Raw genomic sequence first — 22,992 nt, 5'->3', positions numbered from 1 at the left:
TAGATCTACCACCGAATGTGTTTATTTTGTATTTTATTTTTCTATTAACACTATATATTCCTTCTTTCCGTTACTAGATTATTGGGTGCAGCCTACAAAAATTGTGTAGGATTTTTTAGGAGCCATATTAGGAAGAAATAACAAGATGGTTGAGAATGTTAATCAGTAGAAAACGACAATGTTACGTTCTAATTCTAGTTCTGGCTTTCGGTTCACTCACCAAAGGCAATCACAATGCTAAATTCCAAAAAGGGAAATTAAAGTGGTTTAGCCCAATTTAGAATTTGAAACGTATATATGTAGATAACTTTTGAGCACATTCATATGTCTTAGACAGATCTGCAACCCTGCTTTTCGCCATTATCACCAAGCATACAGTGCTTCCACTGCGGCAAGGGATTCTGGGAAATTACATACAAATGAGCACACTGTCACATTTTGCCTGAAATCCATTTTTACATGGAATCTTTATAAGCTAATGCTCGCCGTTCACACAGCTTTTAAGCACAGCATGGGATTAGATGCAAAGCCAATGAAACTACTCACAGACAACTGTTTCGACCTTTTGGGTCTCATCAGTGTGAGGCCGGTTATACTGGCTCTGCAATTTTCATGTGAATGTGCTTACAAGCAATCTTTTTATTTGCTATATGCTATACGATGGAGGTTTTTTGTCGCCTTTTTCACCCACCATAACATATAAAGAATGGTAAACCTACCCATCTTGAAAATTGCAAAGCCAGTACAACCAGCCAAACACACTGATGATACCCAAAAGGTTGAAACAGCTGTCTGTGAGTGGTTTCACTGGCTTTGCATCTAAACCCTTGCTGTGCTTAAAAGCTGTGTGAACAGCTAGCATTAGCTTATAAAGATTCCATGTAAAAATGGATTTCAGGCAAAAGGTGACACGGTGTGCTCATTTGCATGTCACGTCCCAGAATCCCTTGCCGCTGTGGAAGCACTGTATGCTAGGTGATAATGGTGAATAGCAGGGTTGCAGACCTGTCTAAGACATGTGAATGTGCTCACAAGTGATCTTTTTATTTGTTATATGCTATACGGTGGAGGCTTTTGGTCACCTTTATCACCCACCATAACTTAAAGCAGGGCTGCACAACACGCGGCCCGCCCTCGATGAGATTTAAAAAAAAAAAAAAAAAAACTTTGAAAAAAAAAAAAACTTTGAAAAAAAAAAAAACTTTGAAAAAAAAAAAAACTTTGAAAAAAACAAAATGGCGGCGATTCCCCGCGGTCCCGGCGCGGATCCGCAGGGCCCGCTCCCGCTCCTTGCTCCCTCCCACCACCCCCACCCCCCGCTCGCAACGTGGGACGGAGGGGGAAGTCACAGCCAGCTGAGCTCTTCTGCGGCCGCTCCCCCCCCCTGATCCGAACTTGGATATGTGCAGGGGGGTGAGGTGAGGTGCATTGAGGTGAGGTGCAGGGGGGTGATGTGAGGTGCAGGGGGTGAGGTGCAGGGGTGATTGGAGGTGCAGGGGGGTGATTAGAGGTGCAGGGGATGTGATGTGCAGGAGAGGGGGGGTGATGTACAGGAGGGGTGATGTGAGGTGCAGGGGGTGAGGTGCAGGGGTGATTGGAGGTGCAGGGGGGTGATTGGAGGTGCAGGGGGGTGATTGGAGGTGCAGGGGGGTGATTGGAGGTGCAGGGGGGTGATTGGAGGTGCAGGGGATGTGATGTGCAGGCGGGGTGATGTGAGGTGCAGGGGTGATTGGAGGTGCAGGGGGGTGATTGGAGGTGCAGGGGATGTGATGTGCAGGAGGGGGGAGGTGATGTGCAGGAGGAGTGATGTGAGGTGGAGTGATGTGAGGTGCAGGGGGTGAGGTGCAGGGGATGTGATGTGCAGGGGGGTGATTGGCGGTGCAGGAGTTGATTGGAGGTGCAGGGGGGTGATTGGAGGTGCAGGGGGGTGATTGGAAGTGCAGGGGGTGATTGGAGGTGCAGGGGGGTGATTGGAGGTGTAGGGGGGTGATTGGAGGTGCAGGGGATGTGATGTGCAGGAGGGGGGGGTGATGTGCAGGAGGAGTGATGTGAGGTGCAGGGGGTGAGGTGCAGGGTGATTGGAGGTGCAGGGGGGTGATTGGAGGTGCAGGGGGTGAGGTGCAGGGGATGTGATGTGCAGGAGGGGGGAGGTGATGTGCAGGAGGGGTGATGTGAGGTGCAGGGGTGATGTGAGGTGCAGGGGTGATGTGAGGTGCAGGGGTGATGTGAGGTGCAGGGGTGATGTGAGGTGCAGGGGTGATGTGAGGTGCAGGGGGGTGATGTGAGGTGCAGGGGGGTGATGTGAGGTGCAGGGGTGATTGGAGGTGCAGGAGTTGATTGGAGGTGCAGGGGGGTGATTGGAAGTGCAGGGGGTGATTGGAGGTGCAGGGGGTGATTGGAGGTGCAGGGGGGTGATTGGAGGTGCAGGGGATGTGATGTGCAGGAGGGGGGGTGATGTGCAGGAGGAGTGATGTGAGGTGCAGGGGGTGAGGTGCAGGGTGATTGGAGGTGCAGGGGGGTGATTGGAGGTGCAGGGGGTGAGGTGCAGGGGATGTGATGTGCAGGAGGGGGGAGGTGATGTGCAGGAGGGGTGATGTGAGGTGCAGGGGTGATTGGAGGTGCAGGGGGAGAGAGTGGTGTGAGGTGCAAGGGGAGAGAGTGATCTGAGGTGCAGGGGGGGAGAGTGATGTGAGGTGCAGGGGGGGAGAGTGATGTGAGGTGCAGGGGGGGAGAGTGATGTGTGGTGCAGGGGGGGAGAGTGATGTGTGGTGCAGGGGGGGAGAGTGATGTGTGGTGCAGGGGGGGAGAGTGATGTGAGGTGCAAGCGAGGAGAGTGATGTGAGGTGCAAAGGGAGAGAGTGATGTGAGGTGCAAGGGGAGAGAGTGGTGTGTGGTGCAGGGGGGAAGAGTGGTGTGTGGTGCAGGGGGGGAGAGTGGTGTGAGGTGCAGGGGGGAGAGTGGTGTGAGGTGCAGGGGGGAGAGTGGTGTGAGGTGCAGGGGGGAGAGTGGTGTGAGGTGCAGGGGGAAGAGTGGTGTGAGGTGCAGGGGGGAGAGTGGTGTGAGGTGCAGGGGGGGAGAGTGGTGTGAGGTGCAGGGGGGGAGAGTGGTGTGAGGTGCAGGGGGGGAGAGTGGTGTGAGGTGCAGGGGGGGAGAGTGGTGTGAGGTGCAGGGGGGGAGAGTGGTGTGAGGTGCACGGGGGGAGAAGGATGTGAGGTGCAGGGGGGTGGGATGTGTGTGGTGTGCAGGGGGGTATTGTGTGTTTGATGTGGAGAGGGAGTATTATGTGTGTGGGTGAGGGGGAGATGGGGGTCTGAGAGATAGATGGGGAGTATCGCAAAGGTTGATAGTGAGGGGTTCTGGGGGAGATATGAGGATGATGATGATGATGATGATGATTTTACCCGTGCGGCCCAATTTTTTTTTCCTTGGAGCAGTTCGGCCCTTCTCGCTTTACGAGTTGTGCAGGCCTGACTTAAAGTATATATATATATATATATATATATATATATATATATATATATATATACAGTGCTTGACAAATCACCCAAAAATCTACTCGCCAAACCAAAAAATCTACTCGCCACCTAGCCCCGCCCCCAGCCCCTCTCAGGCCCCGCCCCCAGCCCCTCCCCTAGCTCCGCCCCCAGTCCCGCTTAAATTTTTTTTACGTAAATTCCTAGTAAAACACATTCTTTTTTGACATAAGTTTATTTATTGTATTACATTTATACTTTACTACAATTAGTCCTTGTTACGTGTGTGTGTGACTATTTTCCTGCACCCATTAACCAGTGTCTGGACGCCCCCTCTTCACAATATCTAAAGCAGCAATCCCGACTGGGATCTTACCTGATCCGCAGTCCCTCAATGACCGACTGACACGGGGATGACTGTCTGGGGGATTGGGTGGGGGGGTGTTATCTGACTTGGTGGGGATTACTGACTGGGTGGGATTACTGACTGGGTGACTGGGTGGGATTACTGACTGGGTGACTGGGTGGGTGGGATTACTGGGTGGGGGTGGGATTACTGACTGGGTGGGGGTGGGATTACTGACTGGGTGACTGTGTGGGGGGTGGGATTACTGACTGGGTGACTGGGTGGGATTACTGACTGGGTGGGGATGGAATTACTGACTGGGTGACTGGGTGGGATTACTGACTGGTGACTGGGTGGGATTACTGACTGGGTGACTGGGTGGTGGTGGGATTACTGACTGGGTGACTGGGTGGTGGTGGGATTACTGACTGGGTGACTTTATTACTGACTGGGTGACTGGGTGGGGGGTGGGATTACTGACTGGGTGACTGGGGGGGGGGGGTGGGATTACTGACTGGGTGACTGGGTGGGGGGTGGGATTACTGACTGGTGACTGGGTGGGGGGGTTGGATTACTGACTGGTGACTGGGTGGGGGGGTTGGATTACTGACTGGTGACTGGGTGGGGGTGGGATTGGTGACTGGGTGGGGGGGTGGGATTACTGACTGGTGACTGGGTGGGGGGGTGGGATTACTGACTGGTGACTGGGTGGGGGGGTGGGATTACTGACTGGGTGGGGGGGTGGGATTACTGACTGGGTGGGGGGGTGGGATTACTGATTGGGTGACTGGGTGGGATTACTGATTGGGTGACTGGGTGGGGGGTGGGATTACTGATTGGGTGACTGGGTGGGGGGTGGGATTACTGATTGGGTGACTGGGTGGGATTACTGACTGGGTGACTGGGTGGAGGGTGGGATTACTGACTGGGTGACTGGGTGGAGGGTGGGATTACTGACTGGGTGACTGGGTGGGAGATGGGATTACTGACTGGGTGGGGGTGGGATTACTGACTGGGTGACTGGGTGGGAGATGGGATGACTGACTGGGTGGGGGGTGGGATGGGTGACTGGGTGGGATGACTGACTGGGTGGGGGGTGGGATGACTGACTGGGTGGGTGACTGGGTGGGTTACCTCTGGTGTCCTGCACACACACGTTCTCTCTCTCCCCCATACATACACACACACACACACACACACACACACACACACACACACACACACACACACAGTCTCAGTCGCTCTCCCCCATACACATACACACACTCAATCTCTCCCCCATATATATACACACACACTCTCTCTCTCTCAATCTCTCTCTCACATACACATACACACACACTCTCTCAGTACCTCACAGTATCTCAGGAGCGGTGGAGGGGAGAGAGGGGAGGGGAGAAACACTCGGCTACTATCTCCCGCCCCGCGAGGACAGCACCGGGGGGGGGGGGGGGTGTGTCTCCCGACCCGCGCACACAGCGGGAGAGTGCCGGAGGTGGGGGGGGGGTATCTCCCGACCCGCGCGCACAGCGGGAGAGTGCCGGAGGTGGGGGGGTATCTCCCGACCCGCGCGCACAGCGGGAGAGTGCCGGAGGTGGGGGGGGTATCTCCAGACCCGCGCGCACAGCGGGAGAGTGCCGGAGGTGGGGGGGGTATCTCCCGACCCGCGCGCACAGCGGGAGAGTGCCGGAGGTGGTGGGGGTATCTCCCGACCCGCGCGCACAGCGGGAGAGTGCCGGAGGTGGGGGGGGGGGGGTATCTCCCGACCCGCGCGCACAGCGGGAGAGTGCCAGAGGTGGGGGGGTATCTCCCGACCCGCGCGCACAGCGGGAGAGTGCCGGAGGTGGGGGGGTATCTCCAGACCCGCGCGCACAGCGGGAGAGAGCGGGAGAGTGCCGGAGGTGGGGGGGGTATCTCCCGACCCGCGCGCACAGCGGGAGAGTGCCGGAGGTGGTGGGGGTATCTCCCGACCCGCGCGCACAGCGGGAGAGTGCCGGAGGTGGGGGGGGGGGTATCTCACGACCCGCGCGCACAGCGGGAGAGTGCCAGAGGTGGGGGGGTATCTCCCGACCCGCGCGCACAGCGGGAGAGTGCACGCGGAAGAAATGAGGCAGACACTGATTTGGCTCAACAACTCAGAGAAGATCTGCGCAAAAAAAGAACAGATTATCGATATCTTGAAATGCAGAGACTTCGAGAGAAGCTGCCTCAATACAGCATGAAAGAGAAAATAATTAAAGTGATAAACACAAGTGATAAACGCGCACACAGCGGGAGAGTGCTGGAGGTGGGGGGTATCTCCCGACCCGCGCGGACAGCGGGAGCGCCATGGACCGGGGGCAGGATGTATCAGTGTATATATAAATATTTTAAAGTGCATTAAATTCCCCCCACCTCGAGCATCTGTTCAAAATCCTCCATGACCGGATCAGCAGCAGCAGCAGCAGTAGCAGACACACGCGCACACCCCCTCCCCCCCCCCCCCATCATTACTTTACCCGTGCAGAGAAGGAAGGGCGGTTTGAAGTCCTGGTAAACTCCATCCCGCGTCACAGCCAATCAGCTATCAGATAAAGGGATTTTTTTTTTTTCGAGCAGGGATTTTTTTTTTTTTGCAGAGCAGGGGAAAAGTTACTGGCCACGAGCCAATATCCGATCGCAGCTGGCGAGCTGGCGACCTGGCGACCGGGTTTGTCGAGCACTGTATATATATATATATATATATATATATACATGTAGAGGTATCAGTACCGTGTTAGCCGAGCTTCAATAATCAAAAAATAAATAGATGATACCGTTCTGTGGCTAACGAAATGCTTTTATTTGTGCGAGCTTTCGAGATACACTGATCTCTTCTTCCGGCGATGTTACAATGAATGTATATATATATATATATATGTACATATTATTATTTTATTTTTATTTTTTAAAGGTAATATGCAGTAATTGGGAGAATTGCTGCTTTAAACCCGTTTTATTCCATAACTGTAGAGGGTGTGTCTATTTTACAAGGTAAACTGCTTTTTTACTCTGAACAGTTGTAAAATAACCAGCAATGGATCATAAGTATACGTTTTTCTACCTGAAATTTGTGGCCTTGTTTTCTAGCTGAAGCTTCATTTACGTCTTATTATGTTTTTACCACTGAGGAAACGGACACAAGAAAGATGGGAAACTGCCCCAACAAATATCCCATTTGTGTGGGGAATTATTTGGGTATACGAGGAAAGGATGAATCTGAATCCGACTAATTCATCAAAAATAGAGCAGCCAACTTTCCTGAAGCAGATGCAGTAAAAGCAATGGTCATTTGTAAAATCACAAGTTTGTCGTCCTAACTAAAAGCCGAGCTAAGGAAAACAGTGCTTCTTGTACGAGTTCCAAGGTATGATACCCACGTTCTGTAAAAGCTATATCTCAGGAACTAATACGAGCTTGCATTTTAATTTACACTTATTTATGAAATTACTAAGGTATTGGGAATGTTATTACTCGACTATCGTCAAGGAACAAATATTTGAAGGTGCAACCCCACATAGCCTGCCATAGAAACAACCTTTTGTACACAATTTAACAATCACATTTGATTACTTAATCTAACCATGCTAAAAGCAACAAATTAAATATTGTGTGGGCAATATATTAAGAAAAAAGCGGTCTGTTTAGGTCTCTCGTCTGCAAAATTGGTGCAAAAAAAATCAAGAAGCACTAGATTTTTCCCACAGGAAACAATAGGATTTTGTTATTTGATAACTGTAGGAACTAGTTTTGACCCAAGTTTGCAGACAAGACTTTGGTAAACAGACCCCCTTATTTCTAAATATAATATCTTAATATATTGTGCACACAATATTAGCATTTATGGGAAACCATATACACAACTCATGCTATAATAAGCCCTGACTGAAGACATATATTGTGAATTGTTGGTTAGAGTTTTATTGTGCGCCACTTGACATGTTGCTCTGGCTTTTTACACTGTGGTATTAAATCACCAATCCTAACAGCTGGTAATGTTTGCTTAAATCTTCTATTGTGAATTAGCAAGATCTTATAAATAGGGTCCATGGGCTTTGGCTGAATTACAATGGTTGTCAGGGCATGAAAAACACAGCAGCCCAAAAAGCAATATCAATAAAAACCCTTTTTGCAGCAGATAATATGTTTAGGGAAGAAGGCTGAGAAAAAAATTGCTGCCTTAATGTCAAGAAATGAAGCAGATATCTTGTGCTCTTAAAAACATGGAATAAATCCTGCAAATCCATTTTCCCCAAAGTGATTTATTAATGCAAAACGAGACACTAATAGGAATCTAACAAGTCACACAAATATATATGTCTAGTTATGGTGCCCATGGAAACTGCATCATATTTTGCTAAATGTATATCAAGCAAAATCTGATATTGAGCAAAATCTGATGCAGTCCCGTAGGGACCACAACTAAAATACCATTTCAGACTGAGATGAGAAGATATATTAGTTTAGCAGGATACGGTTTAATTGCTTTTATGAATTTATTTTAGCTTCTGCAAATGTACAAGAACGTAACATGTATAGTTAGTTTTTCCTATATTTGTGTACTTTTCAGCTTCTCGTAATCTCAAAAGCAATATGTACACTATAATTGTACGTAATTTGCAATGCTAACCAAAAGTTAATTTTCAGTCTTTTAGTTTTTCATTTATGCATATCATTTTTTTTTCATTTTCTCGCATGGAGTAAATAGGAGTAGATGAAAGATGACTTTAGCCGCTGTGGGTTTCATTTCCTGTCTTTGGATTCATGATTATACAGAAAATTTAGATTTAATAGACAAAGGTTTAATATTACAGCGGGGGGACATGAATTTGTATGATACAGACTTTAATATTAAGCCAATGAAATGACGAAGCAGCAACAATGCCACACAAAGCAAGGCCATTGTGAATTACAAAGTAAACTTGTTACAGTAGATAATATTACATAGATTAAATAGTGTGTGATAAAATGAGAACAAATATTCTGTTTTCAAGGCTCCAAACGTTTGACTCCATGAATGTACAAGGACTTTCATCTCATCGGCTGAACAAGTGGCTCAGTGAGTAAAGGTTCTTGTGACCTTGGGCAAGCCACTTTATTTCCCTGTGCCTCAGGCCCCAAAAACATAGATTGTAAGCTCTACGGGGCAGTAACAAATCCTGTGTGCCGCGCACTATACTGTAATTGTGAAGCGCTTTGAATCCCATTGGGAGAAATAAGCTATATGAAATAAAGTTATTATTATTTCATTAAGAACACTCTTTTGGGTACATTCCTCCAGGTTAGTGAAGGCCATCAGTCTATAAGATTGCATTTCATTGCAACTTTATGTATTTGGACCATACAGAAATACAATTGTTTCAGACTTCAAAGCTATATGAAACTTCAAAAACTTAACACCTTGCAGAAAGATAAAGCATTAAAAAAGTATGTACAGCTCAACCCCGTTATAGCGCGATCCGTTACAACGCGAATCCGCTTATAATGCGATGCAAGCGTGGCTCCCAATTTTCGTATTTATGAATACTTTACAACAAGATTATTGGTATCTTAAATACTTTATTGTACAATGCCTACAATTGTGCATTATTTCTAAAGCGATCTGCTTATAGCGCGATGTGATTCTTTGGACCCCAAGCACAGCGTTATAAGGGGGTTGAGCTGTATAATGCAGAAGTAAATATTAGCAACAGTTAGAAAAGGGATAACGTAGATATTCCTAACAGTCAAAGAAAGCGCATATCTCTGACTCAACATACTTGGAGTGGCCTCAATATCCACTTCTATCAAATTAATGTTAATATATATACAGAAGTATATTGTCCAAACAAATAAAACAGAATTGCACAGGTCAGCTAAAGGATAATAGGAAACTCCCTCTAACACTCATGTAAAGTGAAATAATTATGTGCCGGTACTCCTCTAAGGTACATAATGATACTAAAAACAAAATGAAGGTAACAAACGAGGGCACTCAGGGAATATCTCAAATATAAATCAATCATTTATTATGTGGCACAATACAAGATGGAGAAACGATCCATAGCCTATCGTGATAAAAACATTAAAAAAAAACACAAATCACGACTGGGAGGACATTTGGGAAGCTGCAGCCCAAACATCCATTTGTACTACTACCAAAGAGAAAGCGGATCCGGCGATTTTCAGTGCTGCGCATGCGCAAACCGGCATTTTCGCCCTTCTGTGCATGTGCGACCTGCGCGCGCAACCGGCGGTCTGCGCATGCGCGCCGGGTGCACCCGCCCGTTGTGCGCATGCGCGATTTTAAATTCAACATGGCGGCCCCCTTCTCGGTGCCGCCGTATTAGCGGATCGCCGAAAAGCGGGGCCCTGCTGTATACAAAATTCTATTTCATTGGTACCTGTCCCCGAGAAGGCTGAGACAGAAATTCCCTGACCAGCCTGATATGTAAAGAAAAAAGCGCAAGGCCCATGGGGTAATATTGTCAGATTTATGGAAAATTAAAACGGTTATAAAAACTCACAGAATAAAAATTGGTATAAGCATCTCGGTGTAAATAACAACCGCAGGAACAGGGGTGCCTGGACGTTTTCCGCTTCTTCCGATGCGTTGATGCACAGCCCTCCTCGTTGTCCCGATCAGCAACCGTTCAGCTGCCACGTCAGCTGACTCGCGACGTCGGCGCGTGACGTCGATCGGGGGGTTGGATTATGGGCGGTCACCTGCTTCTTCTCCGAAGACGGAGCTCCAGGATCCCTGCTCACTGTGTTCTCTTAGTGCCGAGTGCCAGGCACACTAGCAACCTTAGCAATGTCCGCCCTACGCGTTTCAAGGACGCTTGTCCTCTTCCTCAGGGGCACGTTCTCTGCTGGTTGCTCAAGTCACGACATTATATAGCAAACATAAATTCATTAAGCAATTAATTACTGACATCAATTGAACAATTCTTTACATCGGTGCCCTATTAGTATTAATCTACAGTGTTCTCGCGAGTGTGTAGTTGGATAAGAGAATAATCTTTAATAACATAAACATAAATATATATTGAATAAAGTAAAAACATAATTTTATTGTACCTTTAAAATAATTAGTTAATAACTCTGTGAACACTGCAAAGCAATACTATTACATATGTTTTTACTTTATTCAATATATATTTATGTTTATGTTATTAAAGATTATTCTCTTATCCAACTACACACTCGCGAGAACACTGTAGATTAATACTAATAGGGCACCGATGTAAAGAATTGTTCAATTGATGTCAGTAATTAATTGCTTAATGAATTTATGTTTGCTATATAATGTCGTGACTTGAGCAACCAGCAGTGAACGTGCCCCTGAGGAAGAGGACAAGCGTCCTTGAAACGCGTAGGGCGGACATTGCTAAGGTTGCTGCTGTGGCTGGCACTCGGCACTAAGAGAACACAGTGAGCAGGGATCCTGGAGCTCCGTCTTCGGAGAAGAAGCAGGTGACCGCCCATAATCCAACCCCCCGATCGACGTCACGCGCCGACGTCGTGAGTCAGTTGACGCGGAAGCTGAACGGTTGCTGATCGGGACAACGAGGAGGGCTGTGCATCAACGCATCGGAAGAAGCGGAAAACGTCCAGGCACCCCTGTTCCTGCGGTTGTTATTTACACCGAGATGCTTATACCAATTTTTATTCTGTGAGTTTTTATAACCGTTTTAATTTTCCATAAATCTGACAATATTACCCCATGGGCCTTGCGCTTTTTTCTTTTTTCTTTCCCTGTCTATAGCTTTCCCTGGTCCCGAGGTTGGTTCCAGATGAAAAAAGGCTGCATACCTATAGGAGATCAGGCTTGGACTCTGTATTTGGGACCACAAAAAGCAAACTTCATGGACACTAAGTATTTTAATTGATTGTAACAATTGTTTTAATGTTTTGCTGTGTAAATCCCTTGTAACTTATTCTCTCCCTTTGTGTGTTATTTAATACACAAGGAGGCTGATAGGTAAGAGCGCTGGTGGACACATTTGGAGGCAGAGGGGCTCACACCCACCTGCTCACAATTGTGTTATACTTAATTCACATCACCTTACCAGCCTGATATGTATTGGAGAGGTTGTGGTCAGGGTGGAGACCTGGCACATATACTACGGACATGCCCCAAGGTCCAGATATTCTGGAACATGAGCCGCTCTATAATTGAGGAAATAGCAGGAGAAAAAATCACTCTAGACCCCCCGGTGTTCCTTCTAGCAAAACCAATGGAGTCAGTCTCAGTTTCTCTTAGAAAACTAATCTCACATCTGCTCACAGCAGCTCGCTGCTCACTTACAGCCAACTGGAAAAAGATAAAACCCCCTCCAAACAGATGGTTCTCCGTAGAACAAATGAGGTTAAATTGATGGAGTACTTGTCGGCTCTCTTGAACCAGAGCCTGGACCGGTTCAACAAGGTCTGGGACCAGTGGCCCTACAATTAAAATTAAAACACCCAAATCACCAGCTATAAGCGCTTCCCCCCCCTCCCCGCTTCCCCTCTATTCTCCCCTTTCTTCTACTTTACTTATCCTTTTCTATCCTCACTTTCAAAATAAGAGGAGTTACTGCCCTGGTATGTTTGATGCAGTTTTCCCTGTATAGGTCTTTAAGGATTGATTGTTTTATTGTATGCACACTGTGTTATGTAAACATGCCCTCCTTAAATGTTTTGGAATGTTGCCTGTAACCCTCCATGAAAACCAATAAAAATATTTGTCATAAAAATAAAATTAAAAAAACACACAAATCAACATCTAGCAGCAGCAATGAGAACCATCATCCTACACCTATGATAAGGAGTCAAGCTGCACAACTGTTAATGTATACATGCAGCAGCATGACTATATAAATACATTCACATAAGAGTCTAATATAACAGCCTACTGTACATCTGTGTTTAGGTGAAGCAGTGAAACAATGTAGCAGCATAACCGTGTTATTGAATTCAAATAAGAATCACTCCCATCGGTAAAGATCCCTCATTCTCTCACGTCTCGATTACTGCAACCTCCTGCTGTCCGGCCTTCCTACCTCTCACCTGTCTCCCCTACAATCTATCCTAAACACTGCTGCCAGAATCACTCTACTCTTTCCTAAATCTGTCTCAGCGTCTCCCCTGCTGAAATCCCTCTCCTGGCTTCCGATTAAATCGCGTATCTCACACTCAATTCTACTGCTCACTTTTAAAGCTTTACATTCTTCTGCCCCTCATTACATCTCAGCCCTAATTTCTCGCTATGCACCATCACGACTCTTGCGTTCTTCTCAAGGATGTCTTCTTTCTACCCCCTTTGTATCTAAAGCTCTCTCCCGCCTTAAACCTTTCTCACTTTCTGCCCCACACCTCTGGAATGCCCTTCCCCTCAATACCCAACTAGCCCACTCGCTATCCACCTTTAAGACCCACCTTAAGACACATCTGCTTAAAGAAGCATATGAGTAGCACTGGATAATCATGGACACATGACACAAAGCTTGGCCCCCTGCAGACGCACTTACTAGTATTCCCTCCTACTGTCTCTGTACGTTCTCCCTACCTACCAATTAGATTGTAAGCTCCTCGGAGCAGGGACTCCTTCCTTAATGTTACTTTTACAGTATGTCTGAAGCACTTATTCCCATGATCTGTTATTTATATTTGTTATTTATATGACATGTATTACTACTGTGAAGCGCTATGTACATTTTATGGCGCTATACAAATAAAGACATACATACATACATACATACACATATAGTATAATATAATAAAGTGTTCCACACTCCAGTTAATGAACTGTAGATAATGCTGCAGACATAAAGTCCACCTATCATAAAGTGACTAGTGAGACAGTGTGAAACTCACACAACATGATATAGCTCTGGTATGTGAAGATGTGCTCATTAGATGGGTGCAAATAAATGTACAATTCAATATATATCAAACAGTTGACAGTCCGGTTCTTTTCTCAATTTATTCTGACAACAGAAAACATCTGTTACAGCATAATTTCAGTCCGTGACATCATTCAGGCATATAGAATGTAGTTATAGAGTGGAGTATCATTAGCTTGGTTGTTCTTAGCTTGGGTGTTAAATGACTCTGAATTCTATAAATCCAAACGCAATCTTTATACATTTCCTTAACATAGCAATCACCTGCTTTTCTCAGTGTCAGCCTAAAATGCTCTTAGTCAATCATCAATGTTTAAACCAATGTTCCTTCATTTAGCAATATTTACTGATTATTTAGAAGACCCTTCTTTGTTCTGTCACTAAGTAACGCCAGTTAATCCTATGTTCCTTATCTTTTAAGACCCATCTCTATTGTATGATCTTACTACTATTTAACCAACCTTTGAATCCAAACGGTTGCAACTTAGCAGACATTAAACATACACCTGGCTATCTTCAGCTTATCTTTGAAGAGTCAGATAATCATTTTCTAATATAATTTATAACTTAATACTAAATTACTTATTTTAACCAGTTACATGCTGACTATATATGTATATATAGCATAATTAATATCTAGGCTTAAAATCATCCTATCTTCAGTATGGCATATATCACCATTTAAATAAGCACAATAATTGCATAGTAGAGTGCAAATGTGAAAGACAAAACACGAGTGTTGTGGCAAGACACTCCTTATCTGAATTGCAGCCTGTCCTTTCTCCGTAGGTAATACTATATCTACTTTATGTAAAGTTCTGGCGGGCAGACGTGCAGGGACGCTGACTCGTTTGGAAGTGAGGAATGCCCCTGACGAAGCAACACTTTGGGAAACAAGCACTGATGTGTGGCTGCGTGTTGATGCCCTATGCACGTTTTACTAAGCGTTGCTTCGTCAGGATATTTCCTCATTCCCAAACGACACTCGTGTTTTGTCTTTCACATTTGCACTTTATTGTGCAATTCTGGGGCTTACTTAAATGGTGATATATGCCATATCAGCACAATATCCTGTTGTGAGTTTCACACTGTCTCACTGGTCACTTTATTATATGTGGACTTTATGTCCGCAGCATTATCTACAGTACATTAACTAGAGTGTGGAATACTTGATTATATTGTACTATATGTGTACCCGGGATCATCACCGATGGGAGTTGTTTCACGGCCTCATCTGAACACAGATGTAAGATGTTATATTACACCAGGGGTGCGCAAACTTTTGGCCCTGCGCCCCCCTGCCTACTCATCCCCATTGCTCATGCTCCCCCCCCCCCCAACCTGGCATCTGGCATCAAATGACGCCACGGGGTCATGTGACATCACATGATCCCGCGGCATAATTTGACGGCACGTTGCCAGTCACCAGAAGCCGTCGGAGAGAAGGTACGTGAGTTACAGAGGCCTTGCGCGCTCCCCAGCATTTCCTTTAAATGCTTTGCGGAAGACCTCTGCAACCGCTGCGCCCCCCAAAAAAATGTTCTCGCGCCCTCCAGTTTGTGCACCCCTGTATTAGACTCTTATGTGAATGTATTTATATAGTCATGCTGCTACATGGATACATTAATAGTTGTGCAGCTTGGCTCCTTATCATGGGTTGCCCAGGACATACTTGAGAACGAGAGGTAACTCTCAATGTATTACTTCCTGGTAAAACATTTTATAAATAAATAAAAATAAATAGGTGTAGGATGATGGTTCTCATTGCTGCTGCTAGATGTTGATTTTGAGTTTTTTTTAATGTTTTTATCACGATAGGCTATGGATCGTTTCTCTATAAATGATTGATTTATATTTGAGATATTCCCTGAGTGCCCTCGTTTGTTAAGGTGTCTGGTTACACCACATGTGTGTGACCTATGTTTTGTTTTTAGTTATATATGTTGTCCTGTCTAAACAGATGCTTCCCATTTCAGATGCGTTCCTTTATTTTTTAAACTGTCACATAGGACAATTCTTACGTCCCCTAGCACTTTCTTTTAAATACTGTATGATAAATTGATTATCTTTCATCTCATCAGCTTCCTAACAATTTTGACTGCTGTCCTCTCTCTCATCCACCTTCTAAAAACTCTTCCGGTCAGATTTGCTGTCCTTTTTCAAGCAGGTACTTTGACAGTCGCCCACAAGGTTATGATACACAACCAACTCTTCCATTGTTATATCCTGAGTGTGCTTACACAGTTGTCAAAGCAACAAATGACAACAGGATCACAAAGTCGCCGATGTAGCGTCACAGCGACGGCAAACTGCAGCCAAATATATACAAACTATCAACTGTGTTTACAGCATAACACAAACATTCACCATGGGTACCACACCTGATTATATATTTGAATGATTTGCTACAATCACACGTGTATAAGTTATGGTGGGTAAAAAAGTGACAACAACCCTACACAGTACAGCATACAGCAACTACAAATACCACTTGTGAGCACATTCACGTCTCACACAGATCTGCAGCCCTGCTTCGCATCATTATCTCTTAGCATATAATGCTTTCACTGCTACCAGGGATTCTGGGAAATTACATGCAAATGAGCACTCACACTTGTATGCTATGAGATGATGGGCAAAAGCAGGTGTGCAGACCTGTCTGAGACATGTGAATGTAGTGATATTTTTATTTGTTGTATGATGATGATGTTAGAAACATTGATAAGATCCAGTTTTTACATGTCTTCACATAGGAAAAGGTTAAGGTACCAGATTGCAGAAGGTTTTTTGTTGGTGTGGTATGCCGGTTGAACACTCCACCCTTGTTCCTTCTCTCACTTGCCACTGCTTCCTCATATATAACATGTAGTAGCAAAGGAAGGAGAGGGCGTAGGTGGTATAATACATTTTGTTGGACAACAAGTAGTTGATATGTTACAAGATTTCTAACCACTCAGGGTCCTTCATCAGGTTCCTGACCCTGAGAGGTTCGAAAGCTTGGACCATATCAGCTACTTGTTGGTCCAATAAAAGGTATCATGCCACCTACTCCCTCTCCCTCCTTTGTTACTGCATGGAAAAAGGGACCAACAACTCTACCCACCCTTCTTTGGCTCATATATACCTCTATACTGTACTTACTTAACATCTTGGAAACTCGGTATGCTCTGATTTCCCAACATGTGACTTCCTTTTGAATGATATCCCATACAGATTTCATGCCACTCACCAAGATTACACTATTCAAGTTACTCAAATACTACTATGTTACTAGATTTGCAGAGTTTTTGGTTATATCCACAATTTAGCCATACTACATCCCCTCCTCTTATTCTTAGGCTGAGGGACGTCACGGAGCTGGTTCGCCCTCATTGGGCGAACCGCTCATGTGACCGGCCCTGCGCTCCCGTGAGCGCTTAAACTAAAAAAAAAACTTTGCTGCGTCTCCACTATTTTCCTTTCCTTTTATAAAAGTTGCACATTTTGATTAAGTTCCTACAGATACATGCTTCCGGATCAGATTCCCCGCAGCGTTAATCTGGGTGGGCCGCAATCGGTTGCAGGACCGTGTCCGACCGAGGACACGCATCTGTATATGTGAGCCTGTATTGTCCCAGCTGAAATACAATAAGCCCACGGCACATAGCTGGTCTGTGCTGCCACAGATTATGCAGAAACAACAGTACCATTTGCACATTTATCATAATCCATTCGTTTATCTTTAGGCGACCCCCAATAAGTGGTTGGGGTCCTTTATTTTTCTATCACTTCATGCTTTCACTGCTTGATTCCATTACATTGTTTATTTCTACGACACTGCAAGCAGATTTCACACAAACTTACCGTTATCCTGATGTCCACTCCATAGCATCTGTTAGCAATCTATTCAAGGATGTCCTTATATTGCCTTACATTCAGTGGGAGTTATTTGTTAACGTTTCTTATCTGGAAACTGGTGCAAATATATGGAGCAAATGCCATTGCTATTTCTTGCACCAGAGATTCAGCTAAGAGATTTGATAAATAGACCCCAGTATGTCCCAAAGGGTGCCAGTTCATCCTGCTTTTTATTTAAATGGAAGACAGGCTCCCCTCTGCTCTGTGTGGTATTATTTGCCCTTAGTACTACAAAATCCGTTTATTTTCAAAACCGAGGTTGCTACATATGAAATTGTCCACCAGCAGGGGCTTTTCATTAAAAAAAGACCACTTACTGTTTTATTGTTACACCAAAACATAACTGGCAAATTAGCTGTGGTCAGCCCTTTATATACAGTGAGTAAATATAAAATGGTTTGTATAAAACAATTCAGGGTAAATATGTGCTATACCCATGAATTGTTAAGATAGCAGCCAGCAATTACACTACAGAAGTGTGGAAACCACCCACACAACAGAGCTGTGGCTTTGTTCTCTATCATCAAAGAACAAGCCATTTGAATCTGGATCAAATGCTTTAAACAATACTCGAAACGCTCATCAAAGTGTTTCTCTTTCTTCAGTTGTTTAATTTAATTATAGCTAAGGCAGACATGGATTTACACACTGATTAAGGTGTAGAAAGTAATCCCCAGAAACAAATTAAAGAAAAATAATCCACTTCATATTTTAAAAAAAAATCCTTTTTTTTTTCTTTCCGTTTGTTTGTTTTTGTCTCTCCCCTCTGTACCTGATAGGAGCGCCTCTTCTCTGAGCTGGCTTCAGCATGACTGTCACAGCGCTGTCAGTCTGATTCAAAGGTGTTTCTAGTTCATACGTTGGCATAGAGGGTGCTGGGAATACAAACAAGAACGAACGCAATGAGTTTAAACTGTAGCCAAGATCAATTGAATGTATATGTGTATTGCACACTGACACTTAAAGGGGCAGTCCTGCCTACAGTAGGACAAAAGTGAACTAAATACTAATTAGTATGTGATTCATTGATGAAATGTCGCTAATAGACACCTTTAATAATAAAAAAAAATTAAATAGGTAGGGCTATAAGTACTTAAAGATCATTTTTAAACTGTTGACATTAATCTTGGTCAACAAATGCTTTGGAGGATTTTTACAATTGTATCCAATGTATTTTTGGTGATAATACTATTTGTCCGTCCTCCAAGCTATGTTCTTTGTTTGCAACGTTGTAATTATTACGCCATTATTAGTCTAACAGAGACACATAAGTAACTGATCTGCTTGAATCCAGTGTTCCTATTCATTTTCACAAGATATAAATAAGAAATACTACTTTATTTGTATCTCGTGAAAAATGAATATGAACACTGGATTCAAGCAGTTTACAGGCGTTTCTAAGGATACATATTTTATGAACCGATACATTGAACTGCCCCTATAAATGTCACTGTAAATTAGTGAGTAATTATAGTTTCTATTTAAAAATATCTCCTTTTATGCTATTTTGCAAAAATTAAGAAAAAAATAACTATAATATAACATGTTCACCATTCTACATTTTTAAAGTTTTTTTTAATTTTATTTTTATCCCTCAATCCAGATTACTGCAATTTTGGACTACTGTAGTTGATGCTTCTTTGAAGGAGATTTCTAATATGTCTATTGACATGTACGGAGTTGGCGGAAATCATTTTATGCAATGTTTTATTTTCCACTGCCCCCCCCCTACAGTATATGGGATGAAAGCTAATAACAGCACGCTGTCGTGTTTCGCTCATAGGTCGGTCATATCAGATGCTAATGAAGCTTCTGTTGTGACTCACCGTCGTATCCAACGTCTCAATATCTGTAAGAAATGCAGGCTTTTCTGCAGTGATCATGTAACATTCTTACACTGAAGATGGCAAGATTAGAAATAAGATATAGTCCCCATTCAATATAATACCTGAGATTTTCGTGGTGAACTGATTTGTAATAGGGGGCCCAAAGCCCTTTGCTGTGCTTGCTCGGATGGTGAAGGAATACGTTGTCCCAGGATACAATCCAAAGAACAGGTAGTGAGTTTCATTTCCTACTATTAAAACCCGTCCACTTTGATTGGATAAATCTATTTCTGGGTCGAAGGAGCTGACTGCCTTGTAGGAGATCTGCAAGAGGATGAGAAAGGAATGATAGAAAGTCTTGAGTTGGCATACTGAGATTGCATCTTTATCCGTTAAACCCTTCTGATGTATGCACTGTCAGACATTTTATGATAACATATCATATTCCCCTAGACTCTTCAAATCCTGAATCCAATGTAGGGGCACAGGAACGCAGCCAAAAATGTTATGAGCTATTACTCTTACAGATACAGAGACTTAGAGCCGGGTGGATTACACATGTAAAAGATGGGTCCAGGCTTAACCTAATACCTTCGAGTTGTTTGCTTTCATGCTGCCAAGGTGATAGTCTAATTTCTGCTCTGTCCTTCAATAATTAGATTGCCTTAAAAGATTATCTTTTCATGATGGCAGAGGCAACTTTTCAAGGTACATTTTCCACAAAGGACGCAGAAAAAACATTTAAACTCAAAATAAACCTGACATGCTGATGTGAGGTCTACAAATGGCTTTCCGCACATATGAAACGAGGTATGCTCATGGAGCCCATTAACCCTGTCAATGCTGATGGGATTTGTAACCTGTTTTTCAGCAGTTGTTGCAATCAGTGTTCACCACAAGACATATAATTTCCATGGAAGCAATCAAGGCAAAATTACATATTGTTTTTTTTTTCTCTCATAAGACAATGCAAAGTGTAATTGTTACCTTGCTTGGAGTGGTGAATCAAATTTTTTTTTTAAATTGTACAAAAAGACCGTGTGTTCTGCTATACATTGTTTGGAAAAGATGTTGAAGCTAAACTCTACTATAGCAGTACAATCTACACTGATCCTTCGTCTCTCTCTCTCTCTCTGTGTGTGTGTGTGTGTGTGTGTGTGTGTGTGTGTGTGTGTGTGTGTGTGTGTGTGTGTGTGTGTGTGTGTGTATATATACACACACACACACACACACACACATACACACAGCTCAACCCCCTTATAACGCTGTGCTTAGGGTCCAAAGAATCACATCACATTATAAGCGGATCGCGTTACAAATAATGTACAATTGTATGAATTGTACAATAAAAGTATTTAAGATACCAATAATCGTGTTGTAAATATTCATACATACGAAAATTGTGAGCCACGCTTGCACCGCGTTATAAGCGGATTCGCGTTGTAACGGATCGCGTTATAACAGGGTTTAGCTGTATATATATGTATGTGCGGGAGTGACATCATTGCACTACTTTGAGACGCAAGTTGTATGCCGAAGGGAACCCCTGCTAACCACATGTATTGTGAGCTGGTGTATCGGATCCATCTGCACCTCTATTGCAGTGTAACATCGGGCAATGCAGTTGCTGGCGTCGGGGTCGGAGGACTCTCACAGCCTACAGCAGAAGGCTCAGAAGCAGGAGGTGTCTTGAGTTATCCGGTTCACGATCTGGAGTTTCCCTGAGCTGACGGTGACTAACACTAGTGCGACCGTTACAAAGTTGCAAAGAAACCGTTACATGTATTCAATTTTTAACTATCTTGTAAGTGGGCATAGTCTTCCCTCATTTTTATAATAAATCCTATTCTTTTGGTAATGGTTGTGCCATGTTTCTTTTCTTGCACAGATTCTTCTTGGGAAGTGATTCTTCCTGGGTACAGCAGCCCCCATTTACTGCTTTTTTGGCTTTACAGCAGTTTTGTGCAGTTGGACTATCTATATTCCTTTTGTCTCCTGGACTGGACTTGTAACTATATATTGGTTTATACTTTTGATTATTGTTATATGAATTTTTTCATTATTATTCTTTATTGCCTCTTTATTTAGTATTTAGCGCTAGTTTTTTTCTTTGACATTAAAACCAGGGTGAAGAAATTAAAATGACAATGGGCCAGATATCGCAAGAAATGACCATAGTTGGACATGGATGGTACTCGACTGGGTTCCAAGGGATATCAAAAGACCGAGACGGCGAGGATGGAATCCGAAAATTTGTTGGAACAAACCAACTAGAGAGGCTAGTACAACCGCAATACCTGGAAGATTCTTGGGGAGGCCTTCATCCAGCAGTGGATCAACATTTATTTATAAAATATTTTACCAGGAAGTAATACATTGAGAGTTAACTCTCGTTTTCAGGTATGTCCTGGGCATAGAGTTAACAAGGGCTGAAGATGATATATAATTTAAACTTTGTGTAAAACCAGTACAGGGTCATCACCATTTTAATACTGGTTAAAGAGATATTTACAGGTGTGCCGACGAATTTTCTAACACTTGCCTTAAACTTGCCTTGGAAAATCTGGGTCTATCACCAACAAGACCCAGGTACATGCTGGGTACATGCTGCAACATTTCACACATTTCTGAAGAGACTAATGGCCCATCGGATTAACACAGCAGGGGTTCCTGACAGTCCCATTCAGTTTGAATGGGACTGCCAGTTTGAATGGGACTGCCAGGGACCCCCGTTGTTAATCCGATGGGCCATTAGTCTGTCTGCAGAAATGTGTGAAATGTTGCAGCATGTACCCAGGATGTACCCAGCATGTACCTGGGTCTTTTTGGCGATTGCCCCAGATTTGTTTTAGAATAATCGTCGGCACTACAGTATCTCCAAAGTACCAGTATTTTTAGGAAACTGCTAGGAAACTTACTTATACGATAACAGTTACTCATGACCGTGAAGTGATTACTAGGCAGCTTTTGTTCTATGAGACAAACAGTATTGGGAAAAACTTCCTCTTAAATAATAAAAAGAGGGCAGACTGCTGACGTAGGCAAAAGATGGGGAAGGGAGATACTGCTTTACGTTTATGCTAATTTTAAGTCCCAATGTTCACTATCATTAAAATATGCAAAACATTTCTAAAAAATATTAGCATGTTCCATTACATATGTATTCTTGTCATCAAAGTTTTATTGAGACTTTCCAATCACAGCCAGATAGACTTATAACTTCATGTCAGGTATACTGTATCTATCATGCATTAACCCAGGCCTAAAAATGATTTGGGTGTTCCTCCATATAATTATTGACACTGAAGTGATCTGTGATAAATAATATTGAAAATGCCGGAGCTACAGGACTACAGAAACAGCTGATTTATTATGATAGCTTCCCCTTGATGTTTCTTCCCAATGACTCCAATCTTTCTTTCTTTCCCACCTACAGTGCCTCGGGCAATTGTCCTCTCTTGTACTCTCCCTCCATTTCTCAGACTCTCTATCTCAGGTTAACAAGCTAATAATAACACCATCTTGGAGTAGGTGATAAAAATGAGCGATATACATTAACATTA

The 22,992-nt window shown here is 43.9% G+C and overlaps 1 protein-coding gene across 14 annotated transcripts in view; it reads right to left on the bottom strand.

The window, feature by feature from the left end:
* The window catches only part of PTPRM (protein tyrosine phosphatase receptor type M), a 791,475-nt gene that overhangs the window by 390,352 nt on the left and 378,131 nt on the right, over positions 1 to 22,992 (bottom strand). For all 14 annotated transcript variants that reach the window (XM_075585347.1, XM_075585335.1, XM_075585339.1 and 11 more), the window contains exons 10-11: positions 19,552 to 19,753; positions 18,376 to 18,478 (exon numbers count right to left, since the gene is read on the bottom strand). In XM_075585347.1, the coding sequence (XP_075441462.1) occupies positions 18,376 to 18,478; positions 19,552 to 19,753 (305 nt within the window). The remainder of the gene's footprint in view (positions 1 to 18,375; positions 18,479 to 19,551; positions 19,754 to 22,992) is intronic.

The sequence above is a fragment of the Ascaphus truei genome, chromosome 2 (assembly GCF_040206685.1).
Source record: "Ascaphus truei isolate aAscTru1 chromosome 2, aAscTru1.hap1, whole genome shotgun sequence".
Classification (NCBI taxonomy): Eukaryota; Metazoa; Chordata; class Amphibia; order Anura; family Ascaphidae; genus Ascaphus; species Ascaphus truei.
The sequence above is the reverse complement of the archived record's forward strand: the minus strand, read 5'-3'. Positions and strand labels throughout refer to the sequence as shown.